General features: G+C 56.8%; 3 protein-coding genes across 5 annotated transcripts; 2 read left to right on the plus strand and 1 right to left on the minus strand.

Moving 5' to 3' along the window:
* The first annotated feature begins 70 nt into the window (after nt 1-70).
* LOC117641279 (protein tramtrack, beta isoform-like) lies at nt 71-7,524 on the plus strand. Of its 3 annotated transcripts, none has more exons than XM_034378457.1 (9): nt 71-218; nt 1,353-1,532; nt 1,604-1,687; nt 1,758-1,907; nt 2,030-2,266; nt 2,350-2,472; nt 2,553-2,595; nt 2,670-2,979; nt 3,130-7,524. In XM_034378457.1, the coding sequence occupies exons 2-9, from the start codon at nt 1,455-1,457 to the stop codon at nt 3,458-3,460; spliced, it is 1,356 nt and encodes a 451-aa protein (XP_034234348.1). In that variant the 5' UTR covers nt 71-218; nt 1,353-1,454; the 3' UTR covers nt 3,461-7,524. The 3 variants fall into 3 exon arrangements, with proteins under 3 accessions (XP_034234348.1, XP_034234347.1, XP_034234349.1); XM_034378456.1 differs by lacking the exon at nt 71-218 and adding an exon at nt 381-703; XM_034378458.1 differs by lacking the exon at nt 71-218 and adding an exon at nt 381-699.
* Nucleotides 7,525-8,780: 1,256 nt separating this feature from the next.
* LOC117641532 (facilitated trehalose transporter Tret1-like) lies at nt 8,781-13,792 on the plus strand. Its single transcript, XM_034378955.1, has 8 exons — nt 8,781-8,935; nt 9,298-9,443; nt 10,940-11,075; nt 11,449-11,663; nt 11,741-12,073; nt 12,257-12,433; nt 12,533-12,706; nt 12,779-13,792. The coding sequence occupies exons 2-8, from the start codon at nt 9,408-9,410 to the stop codon at nt 13,313-13,315; spliced, it is 1,608 nt and encodes a 535-aa protein (XP_034234846.1). The 5' UTR covers nt 8,781-8,935; nt 9,298-9,407; the 3' UTR covers nt 13,316-13,792.
* LOC117641211 lies at nt 13,663-25,735 on the minus strand. The gene is made up of 21 exons (XM_034378363.1): nt 25,420-25,735; nt 24,668-25,278; nt 24,212-24,455; nt 22,497-22,695; nt 22,311-22,422; nt 21,967-22,091; nt 21,635-21,840; nt 21,158-21,271; nt 20,506-20,603; nt 19,532-19,767; nt 19,216-19,331; nt 18,692-18,817; nt 16,205-16,380; nt 15,882-16,127; nt 15,618-15,801; nt 15,400-15,531; nt 15,093-15,310; nt 14,729-15,010; nt 14,506-14,653; nt 14,244-14,425; nt 13,663-14,172 (listed from the first exon to the last, which is right to left on the minus strand). The coding sequence occupies exons 1-21, from the start codon at nt 25,733-25,735 to the stop codon at nt 13,975-13,977; spliced, it is 4,269 nt and encodes a 1,422-aa protein (XP_034234254.1). The 3' UTR covers nt 13,663-13,974.
* Between the last annotated feature and the right edge of the window lie 1,066 nt (nt 25,736-26,801).

A 26,801-nucleotide genomic window follows, 5' to 3' on the forward strand; every position in this document is an offset into this window, starting at 1 on the left:
TAGGCACGGAGGTTGCAGTGGCAAAGGCGATAAGTTGCTAAGATAGGCTATAGTTGGGGAAACTCGGCCGTAACCCTGCAGGATAGCACAAACTGAACTGCGAAAGTGCAAAACCACTGCAGAAGTTTCAAACCCTGCAGATGTTGTGTGTTGTGTGGAAAGGAAAGAGAGGAAGATACCGGGAAAACCGGACCGGGTGACTACTGTTATGTTTTCGAGTGAGTTGGACCCCTGATTGAGGCTAAGTACTGCGGTTTCTCGGGTGCAAATCGAAAACCAACCAGTAATTTCTCATACCTTGTGAAAATAGCCTAGTCTTTCTAAGAAATGCTTGTAGCATGGGTTATTGGACTTTAAAAAAATAATAATGAAAAGTAGTTCCCGGTTTTGTTAATTTTTAAGACATGGAAGGCACCATATATTTTTTCTTTTCAGTTCCATTAATTTGAGCTTGATTTCATATTCAATCAGAAAAGGGCTATTTTTGCTATAAAGTTGATATCACGATCGGTTGAGTTGAGCGTAGTAGGAAATCCCTATCCCACCCCCCCACACAGCTCCTTATTGGAATTTCTGAAATGTCAGCTCGCCATTTTGGATTTTGAGAACTTAAGTCCAAATTTGGAAATCTGAGAAAAAGAGCAAGATTCCGGTTCTGTGTTCACTCGAGATTTGTTTACAACGCTCTTGAGAGCATTTGTAGGTACTGAAGCGACTTAAATTTGATATTGTCGACTGCCGATCGCCAATAAGCTCATTATTTATTATATAGGTTAAAATATCTAGCCTACGCCTGATTCGTCGGATTGAGTATTTTCAGGGCCTTCGTATTTTGAGCGGCCTTTGTTCATTTATTGTGCGCTTTTCACAGTCTCAGAGCTTAGTTTATTTCAAAATGCACCTAATTTCCACGGTCTCTTTAAGGAATAGAATCTGGGGCTTAACACCTGTTACTTTTTTTTCTTAACTTAAACTACGAGCATTGTTTTCCCCAATATCTGAGTTATTTTTCTAGCTCTATTGCTATTAAGTGATGGATTCTATGTGTGTTTTAGATGCCTTAAGAATGAAACACAAGTTTGTTATTTATATGTCTAGGTATTGATTTTCATTTGATCAAAACAAATTTAACGGTCAGACACTGGAATAAGTTTACATTATGCTCTTAAAATTTAATTCTGATCTGTAGAAGTTTGATTTATGGGCTCACCTTTGAAGTGTCTATCCTGCTCTGAGAATAGTAATATGATCTAAATTCTTCAACTGGGATGCGATAGGTTCTAGTAGCTGTTCACATTAACCCTTGAGAGCAAATCATAAAGATTGGCATTTTAAAAGCTTCTTGTTCACAGGCAATGCATTGATTAGTCAAAGCAACCCAACAGTTGCTTGAAAGAGCTCATAGCTCTTAAAGCCACTTTTGCATTGGCTGACAAGACAAAAGTTTCTTCACCATGAATCATTTGCCGAACTCCAAGATGTCAGCCCAAGAGTATTGTTTGCGATGGAAATACCATCACAGTAATTTACAGGTATATTTTGCAATCTTTGGTCTTGTTATAGCTTTCTTAATACGATTTCTCTAATTCTCTTATTTTTGCAGCAAATGTTTTCTAATTTATTGGAAAGAGAATGCTACACTGATGTTACCCTCGCTTGTGAGGGGAAGACACTAAGAGCTCACAAGGTATGTGTTTTGATATTCTCTACTCATGGTATTTATTTTATTTTTCATTACACTGCTTTTTGTTTTTCAGATGGTCTTATCTGCCTGCAGTACATACTTTGATAGTATTTTCTCAGAATATTCAGAGAAGAACCCTATTGTTATTTTAAAAGATGTGAAGTTCATGGACATGAAATCTTTGGTTAATTTCATGTATCGTGGAGAAATCAATGTCCAAAATGTACGTTGTTATCAATTTCCTATCTTAATGATTTTTCTTGTGTTTGTTTTGCTTTGTATCTGCACCTTAATGCAGGTAACTAATTTTTAATGCATTTTATAATTCTGAATATCTATTTACAGTCTCATCTAACATCCCTTCTGAAAACTGCGGAAGACTTGAGAATCAAAGGTTTAGCTCAGATGTCCTGGCCAGCAGATAATAACGAGACAGTCAAAGAAGGAACCCCAGACAACTCGTCTGAAGGTCACAAAAAGCGCTCCTCAGATGAAGGTTCAAATCCCCAACTTTCTGTGTCAAATGGATCTGAATCCCCTGTCAATAAAAAGAGGCGACCAAACAGCTACAGCCCCAAGGTGGTGAGTACTTGAGAGCAAGAATATTTAACTCTCAAATTGAAACTCAAGCTGTCTGAAAGTGAAAACTATTTGTTTGATTTTAGGATTCTGGTGAAGAGCAGTCCCAATGGGATCAGGATGACTCTGAGCCTGAAATAATTCCGGCATCGGATCCTCTTCAAAACGAAGACAGGAGCTATGGAAACATGATGCACAGTGCAGTACAGGTACATTTGACTTTCATTCAGTATATCTTTTTGAAGAAGCTAAATCTGTCTAACATCATTTTAATTGCTCATTGTTAAAGGAAACATTCAATGACCATAGTGATGGAGATGCTGGATACAACAGTAAGATGTCATTTTGTATCGATGAAATTCAAATTAAGATGGAACTTAAATTAATCTCGTTCATTTATGCATAGATTCTGGTGATGTGCAAGACTCTCGACCTCCGATTGAACCTGTACCGCAACCTGCGCCGCAACCTCCACCACCATCTTCCGTTAGCACCCCCTTGTCTGACAGATTTCGGGACGTTATCAAAATGAATGACTATCTTGTGTCTGGCCGAAGACCTCAATTCTGGGAAGAGGCTTTCACCAGAAATGTTATGGAAGCTATAAGGAATAAGGATATTGAAATGAAAGCTGGTGCTGAAATTTTGGGTGTATCATATGGAACCCTATATGGTCGCTATCGTGAAGCCTTCGGATGTCTGAAACATCCTTATCGGTGAGTTCATAAATGATTTTAGTCCAGAACAATATGGTTTCCTCTATCTGTTGAGAATTTTGTTTTAAATATAATAGAAATATAATATAATATAATTAGAGCCAATTGCCTCCAAATTTTACTTACCATTCTTTTTTTAAATTTATACAGAGTTCGTGACTTTTGGTCTGAGCCTGGACCTGCTGGAGTACTTGCAAAACTTCAGCGGAAAGAACTGACCTTATTCAGAGCAGCTGAGATTTTGAATGTCACAGTTACAACCCTTGCCAATTATTTATCAACTCTCCGCCAAGAAGATGCCGGTCCGTATGCTAGGAATGACTATGTCCGAGACATGGATGATGGAAACCATGACATGTTGATGGGGCATATGGAAGAGGCCTTCTTCGCCAATCATGGTCAACTCGTGAAACAAGAATCACTAGTTGGCTTGGGTGGAGATGATGATATTGACTCTGAAAATTCGCATGGAGGTGTTTAGAAATAATTGACCTTTAGTCAAAATGTTAAGTGTTTTAGGTTAAATTGGTTAAGTTATTATCATGTGACTGATTGGGAGAAACAACAGTGTTTGTGATAAAAGTTTTCTGTGCCTTCCCAATCTGTTGATTGTCACATAGCGTGTATGGTTTCTGACAAAGTTTTGAAACTTCGAAAAAGTTCCTGTTTATTTGTAGCAACATAGCGTGTTGCTCGATTACATTTATGACAAGTTCCAACTTAGCAATTTTGGTAATGTGATTTTTATCAATCCTATTTGTACACATTTATGTATGTTTAGATCAATGCCTTCCTGGCTCCATCATCTAATCTATATTTGAACATCTTAATGTTCTAATCAAGTGACCAGCGTAGAATAGTTCCTTTGTGCATTGAGTCATCTCGACTCATTGAGTGCGGCTGGAAAACGGGAGCGACAGTAAACGAATGTTCACTCTGCTTTCAAAGTGTTGTTGCGTTGTTGATGTAACTGCTGGTTGCCTCCTGTATTGGTCACAATCTTCACAAACTTCCTTCATAATGTAGAAGCTTATCCAATTGATGTTAAACCTTGGTATGACAGGTGAGCGCCCTTAGGGCGCTGTGCCCTGAATGTAGGCAATTTGTCTGACTTTTAGCCTGTAAATAAACAAATCAGGAGCATACAGGGGGGTACGGGGTCTCCGCTCTAGGTCATGATCACAAACACCCTCAATATGATGCCTGATGCAATCCGTCTGAGTGTAGGCTAAAAGTGTGACATTTGTCATCGACTGCGCTGGCAAGTTATGGTTGCTAGACATAATAATAATAATAATAATACTGTGTATAGGATTCATCCTAGATATCATTCATCTGTAATTCATTCGTTCATTGAAACATGTGATCATCTATTTTCATGATTTTGTTTGTTTTCTTGATACGATCAGGAATATGTTCATATTTGTTACTTTTGATAACTATGAGGAAAAGGTAATTTTTAGTTTAGTTACTGCAGCTTTCTGAACGCTGAGCATGTTACATTGTTAAAAGCTTTATTGGCCTTTAATGTACCACTACAGATATTTAAGTGGTGTTGTGGTTTGTGGAGGATTACCTCTGAGATATTAGTTAAAAGTTGTCTAGCTTCATTGTGAAGTATTTAACTGGGGCAGATAAATGCATGCACTTGTTAATGACATAATCAATGCATGTATCATGCAACTGAATTTCATACATTGGCTCTGTGTGATGCATAGAAAACACCATACTTTATAAACAACTTAGTTTCTGTAATTTCTGTTAGTGTTTAAGATAGTGAGCTTATTAAGTTATTGTCTTTTTGAAGCATTTTTGGAGTATTTTTCCTCGAGGGTTAGCAGTGGCTAAAACAGTTGTGGTCTTACCATGGCCCACTGACAATTCATCCTCCTCGGGGGAAATCTCTGAAGCACATGCACAGTGACTGATCTTTTTGTAGACTGGCTCGAAAACTTCCTAAAAAGTTTCAGTGGGGTTTCTTTTTGTTTTAAATTGGTATTCTCTTTACCACCGTATGATGGCAATTTGTATGTACAATTTGCTCTTTAAAGTGCTTTTTTTTTTCTTTCTTCAAATGCCTGGGATTTTTGGTGCATTGTTACTGCTAATGTGTCTTAAGAGTCTCTATTAATGAGTTTAGGGCAAGTATTTATTATTTACAAGCAAGGTTAATGTGCGGTGAAAGTTAACATGAGTTCCTATACATCACTTTATAGTTGAAGTGATACCTGCCATACTGCTATATTGATCTTTCATATTACATTTTGTAACCATTTTAAGAGTTAATTGCAGCATAGTTCACAGAGAAATTATTTATTATTCATTATTTATGCTTTCTCATCAGTTTTAATCCTTAGGGATTGAACAAATATTTTATGTAATCATAGAACTCAACTTTGTCAAGGTTGCAGTTGGGTGTAAAGCATGTAACTTATAAGAAATTATTCTCAGAATTTTAGAACCGACCAGCAATATTTGTTGGCATTATGTTGCCTTTGGTTTCTTCTCCACATCTCAGACAAAACCTTTCAAACTAGAACTTTTTAATAATGTTAATGTATCCAGAATTCTGAATAGCTAGCATTCAAGTTGCCGTGTAGATGGATTTTTTGCCCCTTGTGATATTGTAAGTTTCCATGCTTTTTGTGGTTTATTTATGAAAAAATCCATATGTTCCTGCTTTACACAATTTTTCTGTGAGTGGAAATATAAAATTGAATGCATCATAATGAGGCCTTTCTTTCACACATTTGCTCTGAAATGGTATCATCAGATTCTCGCACCCTTGTAAAAAGAAAAGTGTGAAGTTTTTCTTGAAAGGAAGGTGGTCAACAGTTGATTCACTTGTCATTTGTACCTGACATTGCTCTAAAAAAGATTTTAAGAGTATTTAACTTTCAGAAACCTAAACAAGGCCCATTATAAATTAACAGTTAAAATATCTTTTAAAAAAGAGGGTACTCCTTAAGAAGACATTATGGCCGCTTTAGTTCCAGTTGTTCATTGTGTTTTAACTAATACTGTGTGTTGTGATCATGTGTGCAGCTGTCGAGCCCTAATGTGCCTCCTATCATCAAGCCACATTGTTTTGTGAGCAATATGTGTCATGAAACTGAATTGTTCCTCTAACTTAATTTTATTTATTTGTTTTCCCCTGGATGTCAACTTTCTTGCTTTTTGGGCTTGAAGTGGTTGTTGTGCAAACTGTATCAGGAAAACTGTTAAAGAAACAACAAAGTCTGAATATCTCTTGTCAATTTTTGTTTTGGGGTCTGCATTCATTTCGGCAAGTGCATGACATAACATATATAGGACATTCAAATTTGCTTTGTTCGAGCTTGAGGCAAGGTGTTCTAAACAATTTCCCTTAAGCCTTATGATGTCCTTTGTAGAATTTTACTTACCTTTGTATTGATTGGCTATCCTTTTTCATGCAGTGACTAAAATCTTCATTATGTGATTTGTGGAGTAAGTGTAGTGTAAATATATCTATGGGTTAGAGGCAATATTGTTGCACAGTATTACGAAATTTTATGGTGTTAGAAAATGTAAGGTAATAGCTGACTATAGAAACCTTTAGGATCTGTATATATTCATATTATTGCATTTACAAATTATTTTAAGTTATGTATCCATGTACCATGCTCTCAACATCATAAAGTATTTATTGTTTTCATTTTTAATTTCATTTACATTTTTAGCGTTGTACTGACCACATCATAGACCTCTTTAAGAATGCTACGCTTAAGCTTCTAATTTTTGTAGGATCATATTGTAAAGGCTTTCTGGTTTTAGTTTTCTTTCTTCCTTCATTTAAAAAAAACCTTTTTATTAGATGTGGTTAGAAACAATGATGCAAACAAGCTTGGTTGTTATATTGCAACAGGGCCATCCTGTCAGCGAGTCTTTGATCTGTGTATAGAGGGAGATGAGTTTAAAACCCTGCAGCAAATCATCATCACATTTGGAAAAATGCAAATTTGAACATTAGTCTGTTATTATTGTTTGTCGTTAACTTTTTAGCTTATTCCAATGCTTTAAAATTATGGTTGTGGAAATCCTATGATGGAAAAGCTTACCTCATCAATTAGTCTGTTTGATCCTTTTGCTATTGCAAAAACACAATCTTTTAAACATGATTATACTGACATTTTCAAATGACATCACTTAAATTTTTAGCAATTGCTTTATCTAATCCAGTTTTGTTTTTGTTTTTTTGTTGAGGGAACACTGTCATTGCAGTGTCCAATGCTCAAACATTCCTTAGGTTAAAGTTTCTCTGTGTCAAATGTCAATTTGAAAAGAGATTGTGTCAGATGACCATTCACTCTACAACATGCGCCACATACTAGTGTAAATCACTACCTCAGAACTAATCCTTCTCTCTAACAGGTCAAAGCTACTTTGGCCCTTGAAATTTAACTGTGAAAATCAGGATTCCTGCTGAGTTTCATAATTAAACATTATACCAGCAGTTCCTTACAATATGTAAAAGTTCCTGACCTATTCTTGTTTTTAAATAATAATTTCCCTGTGAGGTTCCTACATGTGTGCTTGCTTCTAAGTGGACAGGCACACAGCTGTTTATGATGTATCTTTAAACAAGGCACTCTGAAATGTTACTGCTTCCTGTGATTCATTTCATGAGAGTGTACTTAAAGATAGCAGCAGATACTGTTCATCATTGTAACTTTGTATATGTATATATCTAACCACATTCAGAAGATATATATATGCATGTTTACTTTTAGCTCTGAATTTTTTCAATTCGCCCTTTTGCCCGTGTACACATTTTCTTTTTTACAACGATAATTTCAAAAGAGGAGCAAACAATAAAAATGAGGATGGCGCGGCCGTACCCAAAGGCCAACGCGTTTGACGGAGAGCACATGGCTACGTTGGGGTGAGAGGGAGAGGGGGTAATAGGGGGACAAAAGGGAAGAGGCGGTCGCGTCACGTGTGGTCACGTGCCGTGTGGAAGGCCTGGAAGGCTCAGGCCCGAACCGTCTGTCTCTCTCGCACATGCGGGTCTGGTCTGGCCCTCGGGAGCGCGACAGAGCGCGACATAGCGGGGAGGCAAAGGGACGTGACGGAAAGCCGTTTTCCAGATGGGATCATTGTCACGGTCAAGTTGCGCCGGTCAAAGTGGCGGTACAGTGCAGGGCCTGCAGGGCCCAGGCTTCAGGGACTTCCCTGCCTACCGCGGCCTGCCCCTGCCGGCCCCGCATGCTCTGCCCGCTCTGCCAGCGGCGCTGGCCCTGTGCGGCCTTGCCTGGCCTTGCCGCTGCATTCGGTGGACAAAGTGTGGGAAAACGACATGAGCTCGCATGGGGACATTCCCCGCGGTGATTTGGTGTCGCGGCGCGGCGTGCCAGACCACGGGATGCACGTGTGCACGTGACGACCGAGTGCTGCCATAACAATGGCGCCAGAACGACCCCGGATGTGAGGAGAGGGATCGTCTCCCCCGCCCCTTCTTTCACTTTTCTCAGTCCCAGATAAGTGGGAAACTTAGGAACAGATCTCTATGCTGGAGCCAATAATTTGAGAGAAGCTCGAACGCTTGACAGTGTAGAGAGCGAGACATTCCCCCCCCCCCCCACACACACACACACACTCTTCCGGATGGGTCGGGTTCGGTTGGTGGCGTGGCGTGCCGCCTTACGTCGAAAGTAGGGGATTTGGCGCCCCTCCACGGCGCGGTTCGAATCCCGTCGGTGCAACCCGGTGGTGCGACGGAGAGGGAAAATGGCCCGGTGGTCCGGTCCAAAGCCCCAGCGGGCCCAGCGGCATGGATGGCCTGGAGTTGGCAAGCCACACGCCAGTCGTCGTCAAAATATCCAGCGGTACGTCACGGCTGCTCGAGGCTTCGTGGCTTGGGGTGCACGACTTGCCATTCGCCTCAGGAGTAACTTATACGCTCTTGGGGAAAACGTCGGCAGAACGGGAAAAATTAGTAAGTTTCAGCGCCGCTTTCGGTTTTGAAGTTTTTAAGTCGAAAACGAGAGCAAAGCGACAAGTTCAGCCCAAAAATTGTAGATAGCGTTCCAGTCTCTACAACTTAGTGGCAAGCTTTTCCATTCCCGCGCCATTTTTTTCTGTGCGCCAGAGTTTGCGTGTTGTTAGTTCCCGTCACGTTTTGGTCGGCATTCGCGGTGTTTAGCGCTAACTCTCATGCTCGGCACCTTGGAATGGAATGCCTGAAAAAGATTTATTTTTGCATGCTTGGCAAACCACACCAGGAGAAAAATGTGTGACCGGGGAGGGGGGGGGGCGAAATCAGCTAATGGCCTACATTGAAATTTGTACTTTTTCCAGGTGTAGCGAGAATGTCTTGACACCGTGTGCCAAGTATTTTGCCGTCAGACGAATCATAACAAGAATCAAGAAGGCATAGAGACTTACCAGACATCAATCAGTCCACCACCATGAAGATCGCAAGTCTCAAGAAGCATTCATCGCAGGTATTAACGATGTCCTTCTAGGAAATCCTTAGTATCTTCATTCCGAAGAACGTGTGAAGCATTGTGTGGTGAAACTGAGCTAAACGGCGTAGAATGGGAGTACCTGAACCGGAACCCCAAGACCGTATCAAGTCGGGCCGCGGTGCTGCTGATTGGCTGCCCTGGCCTAATCTGACGTGCCCTCAGCCAATCCCAGCGATGGAGCTCACTACACTCACACTCCATTGCACATAATTTTATTGAGTGGCAGGCCCCTCGGTCCGGACAGTGGCGGAGCCAGAAGGCGCCTACACTGTCTGTATCCAAGAACCCAAAATCCCAAACCCTAGCGACTGAACGAATGCAGGTCCAATGCGAGTCTCTATGAGTGTGTGCAAATGATAGATGAGTGTACTAGTTGAATTCAGCTTCCGTTGTCGAGAAACTTGTTTGGCATTGACTGACAGCGAGTCTGCCGCGTACGGCGGCGTGTTTGCTTTGGAGTCGAAACGGGCCGCAAAGCGACGCTGTTACCCAGGACGCTATTTCGCATTTCGGACGACAATCCGCCGCGGCCACGCGCCCAGCTCCGAAACACTCGGTTTTCGCGTATCCTCATCTCTCCCCCCTCCTTTTCCTTTCGTCCCTTTAAACCACACCGCCATCCTCTTCCCAGTTGTGTGTTGAAAGCAGTGCGGCTGCAAGTTTCGAACGTCCCGCGCTTGCGGCCATTCTATTTGCCGTCAGCCCACACGCGTGTCACACACTGTGTGCCACACAGGTCACGGGTATCCGAATGTACCCGGCCGCGCCGGTCCAAGGGGAACCGGGAGGAACCGATGTTGTATTCGGAGAAAACCGCTTCTCATTCCGGTTACCACATCGTGACACCTGCCTGCCTGGTGCGGGACCAGCGGACCAGCCAGCGATTCGGTTGGTCGTGAGCGTCTAAAATAGAGAGGCTGTCACTCACTGACACTGAACACACACACACACACAAACACATACGCACGCACACACACACACATACACACACACTCACACACACACGCACACGAAACGATTTCGTAACCCTCCTATCTGCAACCTTGGTCGACGCCTTTCTGATGTGATTAACAAACAGCAAGCCTCGCAGGGAGGGGGTGGGGTCTGAAAGCCCTGGAACGGGGGACAGGGGGGAGGGGGAGCGTGGAGGGCCTCTCGGTGGTCATCCGCGGGTCCCGTGGGTCAGGCAGGACTAGACGGCGTTGGGCAGTGTGGCGGGCTTCGCGTAGCTTCGCGTGGCCGCGGGCCTTGGAGTGAAGTGGGCTGGAGGGCTGCGAACGGCAAGGTCAACATGTGGAAGATCCTCCCGCAGGTACGGGCACGGCCACGGCCACCGGCACGCGAGCGCCAAGGCGCGCCAAGGTGCCCGGACCGCACGACGCCGACGCCGCCCCAAGGCCGTGTCTGTGCTCCACTCCGTGCTCCATGCCCCGAGGCCAAGTCCGCTGAGTGTGTCTTCGGCCCTGTTCCAGCTGCTCGTGGCCATGGCTGCCTCCATGGGCTACATGACCATCGGGCTGGTGCGGGGCTGGTCGTCGCCAGGACTGCCCTCCATGATGGACCTCAACCCGGAGCTCATCCCCAGCGAAGAGGTCGTGTCGTGGGTTAGTAAGTACCTACTCCAAACCGGATTGCCACCGGTCCGCGCGTGCTAAATGCCGGCCGCACGAAACGGGATCGCGCAGCGGTGGATCCAGAAGTAGTCCGGGAGGGGGGAGGAGCGGGTAGCACCCTTCTACGGAAGCCCCTTTCCCTGGGTCTTGCGAGTGAGGTCGTTTCCAAGGGACCGGCGCTGAGCCCCTTGCAGCGCGAGGGGTAGGCAGACCCGCCGAGCACGCGCGCACCGCTGCAGCCAGGATTGCCTACCTGCGTGGCCGCAGGGGCTCCATGGAGCGGCCGGTGCCTGTCGGGCTGTCTGGCTGTCGCCCAGCTGCCCTCGCCCTCCGCGCCCTGTCCTTCCCTTCCCTTCTCTGCCCCACAGGCGCGGTGCCGCCCATGGGCGCCATGTGCGGGTCGCTGGCCGTGGCGCCGGCGCTGCAGCGCCTGGGCCGCAAGCGCTCGCTGATGCTGGCCGCGCCGCTGTTCGTCACGGGCTGGACGCTCATCGCCTTCGCGACGTCGTCCGCCATGCTCATCGCCGGCCGAATCCTCTGCGGCTTCTGCGCGGGGCTCGTCACGCCGTCCGCGCAGGTCTACGTGAGTACCGCCAGCGCCACCAATCCCTTGCGCGACAACGACGGAGTGAATGAAACTGGTCGTACTGGTCGGCGCAGGTGAGCGAGAGCGCGCACGCCAAGACGCGCGGCATCCTGGGGTCGCTGCCGGCCCTCTTCATGGCGGGCGGCGTGCTCATCTCGTACGTGCTGGGCACGTGGCTGTCCTGGAACCACCTGGCGCTCGCGTCCGCCGCCTTCCCCGCCCTGCTGTTCGTGGCGCTGCTGCCGCTGCCCGAGTCGCCCGCCTGGCTGCTGTCGCACGGCCGCGTGGACGAGGCCAAGGAAGCCCTGCGCTGGCTGCAGCGCACCGCCGACGTGGCCGCCATCGAGCTCAACGTGATGCAGGCCAAGGACGGCAGCGTGGCGCCGGCGAAGCCCCCCGCCGACCCGGCAGGTAGGCTGCGGCCGATCACATTTGAGACCAGTGACGATACAGACCTATAAGGTGGCTGCATAGTGGCCCCTTTCCAACGCGCGCTGCGCGCTCGCGCTGGAGACTCGGCGGCCGTGTCACTCTTCATGATCCTTGTCCGCCGTCACCGTGTCCCCGCAGGCGACCCCGACGCCGCCGAGCGCGACCGCGAGCGCCGCCTGTCCGTGCTGTCCGCGCACGCGCCGCACGGCCAGCCGCTGTCCGCCGAGGAGGAGATGGAGCAGCACGCCGACGAGGAGATAGCGGGCATCGCGCGCGACGAGCGGCGCCGCTCCATCATCATGAAGAAGCCCACCGAGGGCGACCTCGCCTTCAAGGTGCGCGTCAGCGTCGCGGCGCTGCTCCACGGGGCTCCACGGGGCGGCACCCCGAGGCCAAGGACATGACCCTCACTGAGACCCCTTTCCTGCCCACAGTCTTTCCTGCGCCGGCCCGTGCTGTATCCGTTCTTCCTCTGCCTGGCGCTGCTGGGCTTCCAGCAGGTCAGCGGCATCGACACGGTCATCTTCTACACCGTCGAGATCTTCATGGCGACCGAGAGCTCCATCAACGACTACCTGGCCACTATCCTCATCGGCATCGTGCAGCTGGTGCGTGGCGGTCCTCCGTTGCGCCGCCCTCGTGCGAGTGACTCTGTTAACGGCCTTCTCGTTGTCGGGCAGGTGTGCACGATGCTGTCGCTGCTGGTGATCGACCGGGCGGGCCGTCGGCCGCTGCTGCTGGTGTCCGGCGCCACCACGTCGCTGGCCATGGCCCTGGTGGGCACGTACTTCTACCTGCAGGACCGCGGGCGCGCGGGCGGGCTGGGCCTGCTGCCGGTGGGCTCGCTGCTGCTCTTCATGGTGGGCTTCTCCCTGGGCTACGCCAACATCCCGTTCCTGCTGATGGGCGAGCTGCTGCCCGTGCGGCAGCGCAGCGTGCTCAGTTCGCTCGCCGGCTCCTTCAACCTGGGCACCATGTTCCTGGTCATCAAGACGTACCCGCAGCTGCGCCACGCCATGGGCACCGACGGCACCTTCTGGCTGTACTCGGCGCTGTGCCTGGCCTCGTGCTTCTTCGTGGCGCTGCTGCTGCCCGAGACCAAGGGCAAGACGCTGGACGAGATCGAGAGCTACTTCGAGGGCAAGCACCAGCGCGCCAAGGCCAAGCGGAAGGCCAAGATGGACGCCGCCAACAAGGCCGTCCAGACCAAGGTGTAGGCCAAGACAGTCGCGGCGCGTTAGCTTTAAGCGGCTTTAAGCGATTCCTTTTAGTTTTAAGTACATTTACTCGTGGACTGGACTCGAACCAAAAACGCCAAGTTCAAATTCCGACGGGTTTTCTCAGCTGGTGCGGTAACAGGCAGTCGAGATTAGAATTAAGGCGAGCTGGGCGTTGTAGCTACACTGTAGCTACACGGGTTATCTGCGCCATATGGGAGGAATACATACACGGGCGCACTCTGTGATCTTGAACAATGACTATAGTACCTGAAATCTTCTTTGAAAAGGGCTCGTACCAGGCTGTACTGTTCCGTTTTCCCGATTCAACGAACGCCACATTTTGTTGTAGATGTGTTTATTCCATAATGCGACAGTGGTGGATTACTATCGCGGTTAGTATTCCTAATCTAAGGATCTTATAAATTAAGCAGACAAATAAATCGACAATAAATAGATCATTTTTAAAAACGTTCACTGCGGCGAGAAGAAATGCGACGACTCGACGCCGTGGACGCGTGTCAACAGGCCCGACGAGTCATACACGGTTCGTCAGGAAATAAGGTTACTCGGCACGAAACTTAGTTCCCCGCTCTTTCCACGCCACAAGCTATTTCACCGATTTCAAGTGAAAGGTAAGGCCGGCGCCCTACACTGCACTACACGGCCGTGCTGAGGAAGTCCAACTGCGTGCGGACGCAGCGTCCCGAGGCGATGTCCTGCGCGCTGGCCGCCAGCTCGGTGCCGCCGAACTCGATCCGCGCCACGATCTCCCTCGTCTTGTCGGCGGCGGCGGCGGGCCGCTCCAGCGACAGCCGCAGCGTCCCGCACCGCGTCACGCCGGCGTCCGTCACGAACTGCAACGAGAGGAAGGGGCGGCTCAGCTCTGCCTAGCTCCAGGGAGAGGACGTCCTGGGACTTCCCTCACCTTGGGCGGACTGGTGTCGCTGCTGCAGTAGATGTGGATGATGATGTTGGTCTGGCGCGCGCTGGCGGGCGTGTAGCTGCGCGTCACGGCCTCGCCGGGGCCGAGGGGCTGGTCCGCCACCACCAGCACGTCCAGCACGTCGCAGCACCACTTGGAGCCGTCCGACAGCGTCACCAGCTTGTCTGCGCAGGTGAGTCGCGGCGGCGTCACGCGGTGCCGAAAGTGGAAAACGGAAAACACACAGCGAGAAAAGGAGACTGACCCTGCGGGTGCTCGCCGGGCTGGAAGCGCTTGAGCACGCCGACGCCGATGGTGTGCTTGGAGCGCCGCGACGCCACCAAGTCCGGGTCCAGGCCGTACAGCACGGCGCCGCGCAGCGTCGTCAGGCCCACGGCCTGCGGCACCACCACCTGCACCGAGGACAGCGTCAGGGCCGCCGTCAGGGCCGCCACTACTAGGACGACTTCCGCCATTTCAAGCATTACCTTTACTCGTGAGCCGAATTGAGAGCGCACCCGGTGCTGGAGCATCAGCGACTGGGCGAAGCCACCGACCAGGAACAGGTACTGGATGGCGGTGGGGACGGAGCCGGGGCTGGCCGGGACTCGGAGGCGCGGGCTGCGGAGCACCTCGTCAACCTGGTGGCACACCTGGTCCAGGGTCGGCTGGAACAGGTCGGCCATCAGCTGGGGGGACAGGCGCAGCATGCCCTGGCTGGACCAGGAGATCTCGCTGGGACGGCCGAACTTGCGCACGGCGTGCTCCACCTGCGAACAGGTGGACGTCAGGACGCGTCGGGGTGGGATGGGCCAGCCGCTGTACGTGGGTGGGCGAGCCACTGCCGCGTACCTCCTTCCCCCTGAACTTGCGGTAGGCCTCCACGAAGGCGAAGGGCGGGAAGATGGTGAGGTTGGCGTCGCGGTCCCTGTCGGGCTCGGCGGACCGCTTCCTCGCCTCGAAGGACAGCAGCAGCTCGACGTAGGCGGCGGGCCGCTTGCGCCGGAAGTGGGACATGAAGTCGGCGCCGAAGACGGCGCTCAGCAAGCGCTCGAACTCGCGATCCACGCCTGGGGAGGGGAGCAGCGAACGAGGGTGAAAATGAAAAGGCGGTCGAGGCAAGCCGCCGCCGGGATCCGAACTCGGGACCTGGACCTACCGAGCGAGCCGCAGGCGCCGCCACTCGCCTTGTGAAGCTCGCGTAGCGTGGCACGCTGGCCGCTCAGCTCGTGCACCGTGATGTCCACCGTGCCGCCGCCGCAGTCCACCACCATGTACTGCGTCCTCACGCCTGAAAACAGTTTCAAAATCCTTCACATGGAAAGGTCACGCAGTGGTTGTGAGCCGCGGCGGCCGCTCTGCAGCCCTCTTGCTGACCGTGCCCGTGGGGGTCGAGGACGAGGGAGGCCATGGAGTGGTCGCGGCTCGAGTCCAGCTGGTGCTGGTGGAGCTGGTGCTGGTGCAGTTGGTGCAGTCGGAGTTGGCGGCAGTACAGCGAGGCGGCCTCGGGCTCCAGCACGATGAGCAGGGCCTCCGGTCGGTGCGGGCTGGCGAGTCCGGCCTGCAGAGCAACAAGAAAGCCGTTCAGGCAGGGACGCAGGCGCGGTGAGAGGCTGCCGCCATGCTGCCGCCGGCCCTTACCATGTGAGCCGCCTCTCGAAGGAGCTGCGTCGCGGAGGGCCCCCACAGTGCCGGCACCGTCAGCACCCACCGCACGGACTCGTCCCCGAGGAAGCACAACTCGGAGTCCCCCTGGTCGCCCTGGTCCGCGGCCGCCAGCTCGGCCAGGGCGCGGTCGCGCAAGTGCGCCAGCGACATGCTGAGCACCGTGAGGGCGGCCACCTGGCGCCCGTTGGCCGCGGCCAGCGTCGTGTCGCGGGTCAGCGTCTGCAAGGGGCGCGGCAGCGCGGCATTAGCAAGGAGCCACCGCCGAGTCCGCGGGCGCCGCAGAGCCGCGCGCTTACCGTCTGGCTCAGCAGGGCCATCTTGAACTTGTCGAAGTACAGCCATCGCTTGGCCTGGTCGGGGTGCAGATCGTGGAAGGTGTCGCGGGCCAGGAAGCCGAACGAGTGGAACTTCCCCTCGGGCGTGAGGAGCAGCGCCGTGGGGGCCTTCTCGTTGTACAGGCCGGGGTCGCCGCCTGCAGCACACGAGGAAAAGAAAAGTCACACTCTCACAATCAAATTCCCAATGCCAGATGGATTGTGCTCTAGAGTGGCTGGCGCGGCGGTGGATTGCCTCCGGTTGGCCGAGAGAGAGGGGGAGGAGGGGGGTCGCGGGGGTCCTCGAGGGCCTCGGCGCGGCCCCGCGCTGGCAGTGCGGCAGGCGCGGTGCTCCCGACCGGCTGCTGCTGGCGCTCTCTGCGGGGAATGCGGCGAGGCTGGGCATCGCGATGATCGGCATTTCCCGTGGCGCCTCAGTCGCGTTGCCGACCAGGGGGCCACGCCGCGCAGGAGGTGGCGACATAGCGCAGCGTAGCGGCGGCGGCATTTCGCTTGGGGCCTCGCTTCGCGCCGAGCTGCGCGTCATCGCCATGGCAACGCGGCGTAGCGCAGCGCAGCGCCACTCGCTCGCGGCGCCCGATTCGATTCCAAGTCGAAGCGCGAGCGCCAAGCGTCAAGTCGACACTCTCGTCCCATTTCGTCGCGCCTTGCCGACGGCAAAGGACCCCGCGGCGTTTCGAAACGAAAAAGCGCGGGAAAGGGCAGCCTCGGCAGATCCTGGCCGCTTGTGAAAATTGCCGAGCCGAGCCGGTTTGCGCGACGGTTAGTACAGTGTTGCCGAAAGGACCCCCAAGGATACTCGCGGCTGGAAAAAGTAAAGTCACCGCAGCAGGGCGGCAGCCGCGCGAGGAGGTGGCCCGGCGGCCGGCGTGTCCTGATCCTGCCGCGGTACCCGGTAGGGGTACCCCTTCTACCGGTACCGGCACCGGGCCTGCCCAAACCTGCGGTGCCGAGTGGCCACGCGGCCAAGCCAGGTAGCGCGGTGGCCGGCCCCCCGGTCACTCAAGACATAGCGCGCTGGCGATACTCCGACAACGGCCATACACCGCGCGGGGCCCCGGACGGACGGACAGACGGACAAAGCCTATCAGACAGTCGCGGATTGGCAGCGATAGGAGGGCCATCGGCATGGCGTCAGTGCTTGGCGCGGGTCGTTCTCTCAGCGACAACTTCAAAGAAGGCTTTCGAGGGGTCCCTCCCTGGACGAGTCAAGTGTAAATACAGCGACCTGGGGCAAGCACCGGGCAAGCACAGCGTGGGCACGGTGCGCCCGGGCGTGGCGTGGCGTGCGACGGCACTGCGGCTGCGTCACGCGGACTCGCGACTCGTGTCGTGCGCCACCGGCCGAGCGACTGTACAGACAGCCAATGCCGCGGGCCGCGGGGTGGCGATCACCTTGTCTGTCCCCCCTCCCGGCACTCTCGGCCGGTCCGCGGTTCGCGCCTTTCGGCGGCAGAGCCGCGGCGGCGCGGCGGCGGGCCACCTCCTCCCGTCTTCTGGCCGCCGGCCCGCGGGTGAAGCGCGCGTCCACCGACCACCGCGGCGTTCGCGCTTCGCGATGCGCGGTGCGGCGAGCTGCGCGCGGCGCGAAGTACTCCGCGGTCCGGCCGGCGTTCCGCGCGGCGAGGCAGCGACCTCTGCTGGACGACGGGCCCGACGGGCAGGGCCGCCAACTTCGGCAGCGCCAAGCAGTGGAGCAGCGCACGGCCCTGGCGCGGCGCGGCGACGCTGCACGCACCGCGTCCGCGGGGACCAGGCAACCAGGAGCGGGAGTCTGGGATGTGCACGCAGAGCGGGTACCCGCAAAAGGCGCGAAAGTACCGGGCAGCGCGCGGCCGGCCTTTCCAGGCCTTTCCAACCGAGTCCTCCGCCAGGGGCCGTTTCGCCGCCTCCCGGCCGAAATCACACGAAATCAGAGGCTCCCTCCATGTTCCTCAAATTTTCATTCCGTCTTTCGCCTTGCACCGCGTCGAGTGCGATCGCGCCATTCGACGACACGGCCGAGACGGCCTGCAGCGCCACGGCGGCGAGCGGCAGCACTACGGCGAAGGAATGGAAAGGGGAGGAAGTCAAAGGGAAGGGGAAGGGGGAGGTGGATTGCGGGGCAGGCGGAGGGGGCGAAGCGCGAGATATACTCCGTCGGCCGTACCCATCTTGCGATCGACCTGCTGGATCGATCGATCGCCTCATCGCTGGTTCGCTAGGGCTTCGAGTGTGTTTCTTCGCTGGCGACTGCGGCGGCCCGGCGGCCAGGCGGCCCGAGGAGGTGGCCGGCCCCGAGCCGCGGCCCGCGGCGCGGCGTAGTGCGGCTAGTCGGCGCGGCGCGAACCAGCGCTAGCAGCGCCGAACGGGGGAATTCCCCTTCCCTTCGCTTACCCGACTCATGTTCTCGGCGCGTGCTGCCGCGGCCTGGCTCTGCTCCGCGCTGCTCCCGTTTCGCTGGCTTACCTTCCCATTTGCGCATCATGTGGATGTTGCAGTCCGAGTCCCTCGTGTAGCAGAAGGCATACCCGCTGTACGTCGTGCCGAAGTCGATGGCCACCACCACGTGATGGGCGGGCGCGGGCCGCGGACCTGGAACCGCCGACACAGCGCTCAAAAAGTGAGGTCGATTACCGGTCCTCGGCTTGACGCCTGACCAAGTCGGGGTATGCAACCCGCCGCACTGCCGTGCGCCCACACAGCAGGTGGCTGCCTACCTCGCAGGCGGTCGGGCCGGGGCGCGGCGGGCCAGGAGACCGGCGCCCGTACGCGTTTTGAGCTCCAGATAGTCGCTAAACAGAACATGTGACCTGACCTCACCAAACCTCGTTCCGAAAGCAATCCATTGGCGGGGTCACACGTTCGGTTCGAGTCCCATTTAGCAACTCTGGAGCTGAAAACGCGTCCGGAATTTCGACCGCCTCCACAGGTCTCCTTGCCTACTGAGCACGGCCGAGTCGCTGATGCTGAGGGAGGGACGGGGAACTTACTCGTCGTGGATTCCGTGGTGGCGGGGAAGGCGCTCGGCACGAAGGTGGTGGCGGGGCTGGCCTCGAACGTCTCCGAGGACAAGTCCTCCTCCAGCGACGCCCTCACCGACGGCGTCCTGCAAAGCCATCGCGACCAATAGGGCAATACTTCCCGCGGCGGCGATACTCTCCGCGGGTCAGCGTCTGCGAGGCGAGGGGTAGCGACGCGCGGCGCGCCGCCCCGGCACTACGTTGCTCGCGAATCCGCGCGGTCTACCCCTCGCCGCGCATCGCCAAAGGGAACAACTGGCCGAAGAGCGAGAGTCGAACATCGAACCTGGGTGGTTTGGCGGGGAGGCTATGGCGTAGCAGCGACGCCCTGAAGACGTCGTCGGCCGAGCTGAACCTCTTGCTCTGGCGGACGGCGGTGCCGGGGGTGTCTCTGAAGTGGGCCCCGCCCTGGGCCCCGACCTGGGCGCCGCCATGGGCCCGGCGGAAGGGCTCCGGGGGCGAGAGGAGGGTCTGCGGCCCGAGCAGGTTGCTGGCAGAGGCGCTGAACCCCTCCACTGCAATCTGAATGGAACGGCGGCGCTCAATCCTCAATCCGAACGTCAATACTTGTACCGCGGCGGCACGCTACGGCACGCCTCGGCACGCCGCGCGGCAGGGCCAACGCACTGCAAGGCGGATTACTCGCGATTCGACCAGCCTCGCCAGACCGCCAGCAACCCCGTACTCATCATCGAGGCCCTCGGTATCCCCTTTCTCGGTGCCGAGAGCCGAAACGCCAAAAAGCTAACAGACCAAAATGCCAAAACGTTTATTCCCCTCTCGCGAAGGAAAAGCATCATCGGACGCGCTTTTGGCGTTTGAAGCCCAACGCGCCCATTCCATTCTAGTGAAAGCAGAGCGCGGGATGCGGAATGCGTGTTCGCTCAAAGGGGCTGCTTATCATACCGGCGCATATCATTAGAATGGATAATGAACGGACGATGATAACGACGCCGCGGTGCTGCGGTGAAACAGAATACGACCACCTAGCGGTCCGATTCCCAACAGCGCTTTCGTCGGTCTGTCTCTTTCTCTCTCTTTCTCTCTCTTCCCTACGGTGTGCGCCGTGAGTGCGAGAGAGACAAAGCGACGAAAGCAACTGTTCGGAGTCAGCCCGCCGGGACCGCTTATACGCCATGAGGGTTGCACTGCGGGGTGGCCATGCTCCGCCGTGCTCCCCAGCCTCTCTGATGTGAGAAGAAAGGAAGGCAAAAGGGGGTGAAAGTCGTACGCCGGAACGCTTCTCCCCATCTCTCTCACCTGCTGGACGTTGGGCAGGCTGACGACGGAGCTGATGCCGGGGCCGGCCACGCCCGCCACCGCGTGCCTGGAAGACCTGCAACCAACCAACAGCGCGCCTCGCGTCAGGAACAGGGGCTGGCGTTTAGTTCAATTAAACTGCCAGCGCGAGTTTGCCGGGACCACGTCGCGTCGCGTCTCGTCGCGTTCTGTCACGTCGCAGCAGGTCGTGCCCGGGCCCTCAAATCGGCCGCCTGCAGCACCCCGCCCCGCCCCGCCCCACCCCGCCCCAGTCTGGAGGGCCATTTCGTCTGGACGGGGGACAGTCGGCGTTGGGGGTGCGGGAGAGAGAAAGAAGGAAAGGGGGCGACTGTGGCCACTGCACTCCGGACTCCGGCCCGGTGACGGCCCCCTATTCCCTCGCTACGTGGGCGGACTCAAAAACGAAACATGTGAGTGGCTGGGGCTGCGGGTGGGGGAGGGGAGGGGCGGGCCGTTGGCCGTCGGCGTCGTCTGGCGTCTTTGTGGTTTTGCGCTAGTACTCACGCCGCGGGTGGCTGGGTCCCCGGGGCCTCGTCGCCCACCCCTTGGCGCGCCCCTTGGCGGGCCTGGCGCACGCCCTGGAGCCCCTGCAGGCCGTGCAGGCCGTGCAGGCGGAGGAGGCCGGCGTCGCGGTCCGAGTCCAGCGCGTCCAGCGAGTCCAGCCCCACCGGCGCCGAGCTGAAGGGCGGCCGGCCTGCGTGCAGCGGCGAGGGCCCGAGGTTGGGCGCCGAGTCGAAGTGTGTCTCTGTGGTGGAGAGGAGAGCACACAAACAGAGGGTCAGACAATCGGACCGACAGACGGACGGATAAACAAAGTGGACAGACGAACACACAGACGGACCGCACAAACAAGCGGCGCATCGAATCCGGTAATATCCGCCACTGTGCAAGCATGCTTTATCGCTCGCCACCTGCCCAGCAGACCGATTTCGAGGGCCGCTTTCGTCACTCTGTCTCTCTCGCACTCACGGGGCGTCCCTTGTAGGTGAGAGAGAGACAGGGCGACGAAAGTGACTCTCGGAGTCAGTCCGCTGTTCGGCGCGGCGTTGGGCCGCCACACGCTCGGACGCCACACGTTTGCACATACACCGCGACAGGCCGTACTGACCGGTGAACATCCTGGGGCTGCGGGCCGGGTGTCCAGACGGCCCGGACGGCTTCGTGCTGACGGCCTCTGAGGGCGCCACGGCGGCGTCGGCCACGTACAGCTCCTCGACGACCTTGAAGGCCTCCCCCTCGGGGAGGACGCCTTCGGCAGCGGCCTCGTCCACGGGCGGGGCCGGCTGGCGCTCGCAGCCCCCAATCGGCGCCGGCCTGCGGGGACATAACGCAGAGCGTGATCGTCAAGGCCCGGGGCGGGAACAAAACTCCTAGTCCGGGTCGCAGAGGGACAGAGAGAGGGCAAGTAACACTCAGCACTAGGAAATCAACGATGGGGACCTCTTGTGAGCTTCAGCGAGAACGTCCGCGACATCCACGTCGTCATCGTGGGCGTCGCTGGCCGAGGACGCCGTCGTGGACCCCGACGAGTCTAGGATGTCCAGCTCGCACGACGAGGAGGAGCCCTGGATGCCCGAGTCCATGGAGAGGTCCCTGTCCCTGGAGTCCCTGGAACCCCTGGAGTCCGCCGGGTCTCGGCCCGCGTCCGCGCCCCGCGCCGGCCCGCGGCACCGACTCCGGGCCGCGGTCCACGGGCTGCGCTGCTGAAAACGCACAATGGAAGCAAATGAGCCGACAACAAAGAAGGGCGGGACCGGAAACGGCGTCCAGAGCGGCCGATTTACCTCATCCCCGATGCCGTCGTCGCCGCTGGTGTTGCCGCTGCTGGAGCCCAGCGACAGGTCGCTGCCGGGCGAGGCGGGCTGCCGCGCGTCGGCGTCCTCGTCCGACAGTGGGCTGAAACGGCCAAACGGCGAGATGTCGACATGCCTCAATCTCTGCTCCTTCCAGTGGCACAGACGCGCGTTTACCTCATGTTGGCGAGGCCCGCCAGCGGCGCCAGCTGCGCCAGCCCCGCGTCCTGGGGGTGCGCCGCGTGGACTGGGGCGGGCGCGGCGCCGGCGTCGGTCGCGGCGTCGGCTGCTTTCTGCTTGAGCGGAGAGATGCTGGTCCTGGCCACATCGTCATGCCCCTGCCGGAGGCCCTCCCCTCCATCGCCCGGGGGCGGACCTGCAACAGTGTCGGATGAGGAGCGGGAGGAAGGACAAGCCAGGGACAAGCAGGGCGCCTGGCAGGTATGCAACCAGCGCACGGGTGTCGTGCGTGCTGCCTGCCTGCCAGGCGCCCGGCCCGCACAAATCAACCGATAATTGATCCAGGAAGCGGGAGATGGGAATAATTCGACTTATCTCCAAATTATCTTATTTCGGATTGCTTTGGTGCCTGAAATGGCGATTTAACTACAGCGGAATAACAAGTTTGAAATTTCCGCGGCCGCCCCGTTTGCAGTGTGCAGTGCCGGTGGCGCGAAGCACGCGAAGCAAACCAAGTGGGCCAAGCGTAACACGGCGCCACGCGTGCACGCGCGTCGAGCCTGCGCGTGCGGGACCTGCGGCCTGCGGGGCCTGCAGCACGCCGAGTGCCGGTCCTTCAATTTTCCTTCGCTTTTCGCGCCGAAAATGTTGTTGTTGTTGTTGTTTCAGGGAAGGGAAACGCTGCAGGGAAAGTGACGCATCGACACGGATGGCCTCGCGGCGTGTCGGTCGCGTGTGCGACGGTCAAGTGTACGGCGACGACCGCGAGGAGGCCTGGCCGGTGACGAGGAGGCCGTCGACGACAAAGCAGAGGATGCAGGCGGGGGCGGGGGGCGGCGCGGGGCGGCGCGGGGCGGCGCGGGGCCACCGCCGCCAGCTCCCAGTGCGGAACCGTCGCGTTCCGGTCGCGTGGACAAGACGGACCGCCGGACTGCCTCCAGAAGGTGCCTCCGCCTCCATCGGCTCCAGTCCCTCTGCCGGCCGGCTGGGGCGGAGGGACGAGGAGGCACGCCGGAGATGGGGTTCTGGCTAAAGATACTCGACACAAAGACGCTGCCCTGCAGTGCCCTGCAGTGCCCGGGCCGACACTGCAATGACCAGCGTGATGCCAGTGACGCCAGCGACCCGAACGGAAGTCCGCCGCGGCCGCGACGCCAACGCCGTCCACAACATGACCGGAGGCCGGACGAAGCGAGTAACAAGTAGCAAGTCGAGCCCGGCCGCCCGGCCACAACAGGTTGCCCAGGCCAGGCCAATCACGGCAGCAGTCATTGTGGATGCCCGTTGGCTGGGGTTCGATACCAGCCCGGAGTTCGCGATCGCCAAATAGTCCTATGTTTGGTTCAGACAATTCCTTTTCCAACAAAACATTAACATTATTTTTGGCGTGCTGATGTATGCGCGGGGCGGGGCGCGCTGACCGACTGACCGACTGCTGGGCCGGGGCCGTCTGTCCAGGATGGGCTGTACTGGCCGTGCTGGCAGCGCAGCCCGATACAGTGTTCGCACACTGACTGTCCGGCCAGTGACTGGAACGGCCAACGTCCCGCTGCGGCGCCGCGGCGCCGCGGTGCACAATGGCGGAATTATGCCGAGGTGTTGCGGTCGCCTTATCGGCCAGCACAGCAGCGCCGCCGAGGTGGCCGTCAAGGCGCCCGCCAAGGACAGCAGCCTCCGCTGTGCTCCGGACCGAACCCTGGTCAATATCTTACCTGCGGTCTTCTTGCGCTTGTTGGCCGTGGCGTAGATGGGCTCGCTGGCGGCACTGGCGGTGGCGCCTCCTGGGATGCCGTAGGGGAACACGGCCTCGTCGGCGTTCAGCTTCTCCAGGAGCTGGCGAATTTCCTGGTGGTACAGGTCCTTGTGTGATGCGGCGCCGCTCGGTGCCTCCAGGATGGCGTCGTCGCGCATGGCGCGCCAGTCCGTCACGCTGGAGGGCTGGCGCTGCGCGTGGCCCTGCGGCGGGGAACACGGGCGTCGCTTAGCGTGCCTTCCTGCCTCAACTCCCTGTGCACTGCGTCCCCGGTCCCAGTGTTTTCCCTCCAGCGTCTCAGGGGCAGGCCAGGCCGGGGCCAGGCAGGCATTGCCGGTCCCTCCCGTAAGGCTCCGACAAGCCGGCGAGGGCCGCGTTAGGCTTTGCAGCCGGCGTAATGATGGTGTATACGTACCTCGAGAGCCGCTTCGCGCAGTTCGCCGTGGTCGCGGTGCTGTGGGGCGGCTGGGGCGGCTGGGGCGGTCCTCTCGCCAGGCCAGTCCTCCGCGGGGCCAGCCAGGGCCAGCTCCTGCGGCTCCCAGTCCGCGGCGTCCGGCACTGATAGCGACGCCGGCGCCTCTGACAGAAAGACGCTCCGTCTTCGAGGGTCTGGCGCCTTGCTCACCTCTTCGACGACGCCACCGTGCACTTTGCCGTCGTCGTCGTCCAGAAGGTGCTGCAGGCGCTGGTTCAGCCTGCTGCGCGTGGCGGCCAGCCTGGGGTCTTGCAGCACGTCGCTGGCCGTGTCCTGGTCCTCGAGCCGCACGGTCTTCACCTGCAGCGGGCCGTCGTACGCCACGGCCTCTACCACCACCTCGGCGTCCACGGCCTTGGCCACTCGCTGAACCAGTGTGCAGGACGCGAGGGGCGAAGGCTCCGCGGCGTGGCCGTCGCGCCCGTCGCGCTCGTCGGGGTGCTGGTACTCCTCGAGCTCTTCCTGCTGGCGGCGCACTAGCTCCTGTAGGTCGTGGATGGCCTGGTCCTCCGCGGACGGGCCGGGCTTGCTGGCCGGCGGGTCCTTCCGGACTGCGTCTCGCCTGGTCGCCGTGCCGGGGGCCGTGCTGGGGGCCGTGCTGGGGGCCGTGCTGGGGGCGGGGCCCGGCCTTCGAAGCGACGACGATTTGGGCCGGATGGGCGGCCTGCCTCTGCCGCCGGGAGGAGCCTTACCGGACGCGGCGTCGGGCGACGTGGGCCTCGAGTCTGACGAGAACTTCCAGCTGAGGTCGCTGAGCGGCGCCGGCACGTCCGCGGGCCTGGCGCCACCGCGCGGGGACGCCGTCGAAGTCTTGGTGACGGGGATGCGCGACGCCGTGGCGCCCGCCTTGGACTTGACGACGGGTGGCTTGACCGGGATGGCGGTGCGGGCCGGCGACGCCCGCTTCGGCACCGCCTTGGACGACGTCCTGCCGACCAGTGTGGCCCGGCGCGCGCCGCCGCCCACCGCCTCGAGCAGGGAGGAGCGGCGCTGCGACAGGGACGTCATGGCCTCCGCGGACGCCCCGGCGGCGTCCCTTCCCCTTCGTCCTCACGGCAGGCGGCGGCCTCGGTCGGCCAAGGACACGTCAAGGGCACGTCAAGGGCATGTCAAGGACGCCCCGACCAGTCGCCCCCTCATGGTGGCGTCAGCGAAACCTGCCGGGCACAAAGCGAAGTACAACACTGAGACCGGGTATTTACGTAACTTTGAGCACGCCCACGCATCTGAGCTGATTTTCATTCATCCCGCAGCACATGGTGCCGGTCATAACCCGCCAAAGAACGCTGCAGCCGACCACCCGCCCCCACGAAAGGGTCCAAATTAATGGAGAGCGACCCACTCCACCCCGCCGCCGCGGCGTCCAGGGACTGGGTCTTGGTTAACAGTCACAAACAAAGCGGTCCTCGACCGGGGCCTTCTTCGAGTTCCCCGAGTTCCTCGAGAGTAATTGGGCGGCGCTGAATGGCGGAATGGCGCGCGGAATTTGAATCGTCCCACGCGGCGCTTGGCGCTTGTAAACGGGCGGCCGGGGGCGGAGTGCCCTGGGAACTGGGGACCGGAGGGACCGAAGGGACCGAAGCCCGCTAAGTGACGTATCGGCAAGCGGCGAGCGGCAAGCGGCACGCCCGGAGGCTTAGCCCCGCGCCGCTCCATTACCCCCGCTATCCCCGCCAACGAAAGTGCATGATGGCAGTGGTCACGTAGTCACTGCAGGAAGCCGTACCCGGTGGCTGCACACGAGTGCGTGCACGCGCGCCGACACACGCGCACGCACGCACGGCCGACTGACCGGCCGACTCGGCCAGCACTTTCACCCTCCGGAATCATACGAGATCATATGCACCATGACCACGATAATGCCCGCCGTCTGCCCGGCCGCCCCGCGCGCATTGTTCATGTTCGCGGCGTTCGCGGCGCCGGAAGAGGAAGGCAGGCCGACCGCGCGCGGTCCGAGGCCTAAACGAAAACCAAATCGAAGCGCCGAGACCGAAAGAGCGATGGACGGGCTAACGCGGCCGGGCCGGCCCGGCCTGCATCAGCCTGCATCCTGCATCGCCGGCCGGTGCAGCGC

The sequence above is a fragment of the Thrips palmi genome, unplaced genomic scaffold (genome assembly GCF_012932325.1).
Source record: "Thrips palmi isolate BJ-2018 unplaced genomic scaffold, TpBJ-2018v1 HiC_scaffold_15, whole genome shotgun sequence".
NCBI lineage: Eukaryota > Metazoa > Arthropoda > Insecta > Thysanoptera > Thripidae > Thrips > Thrips palmi.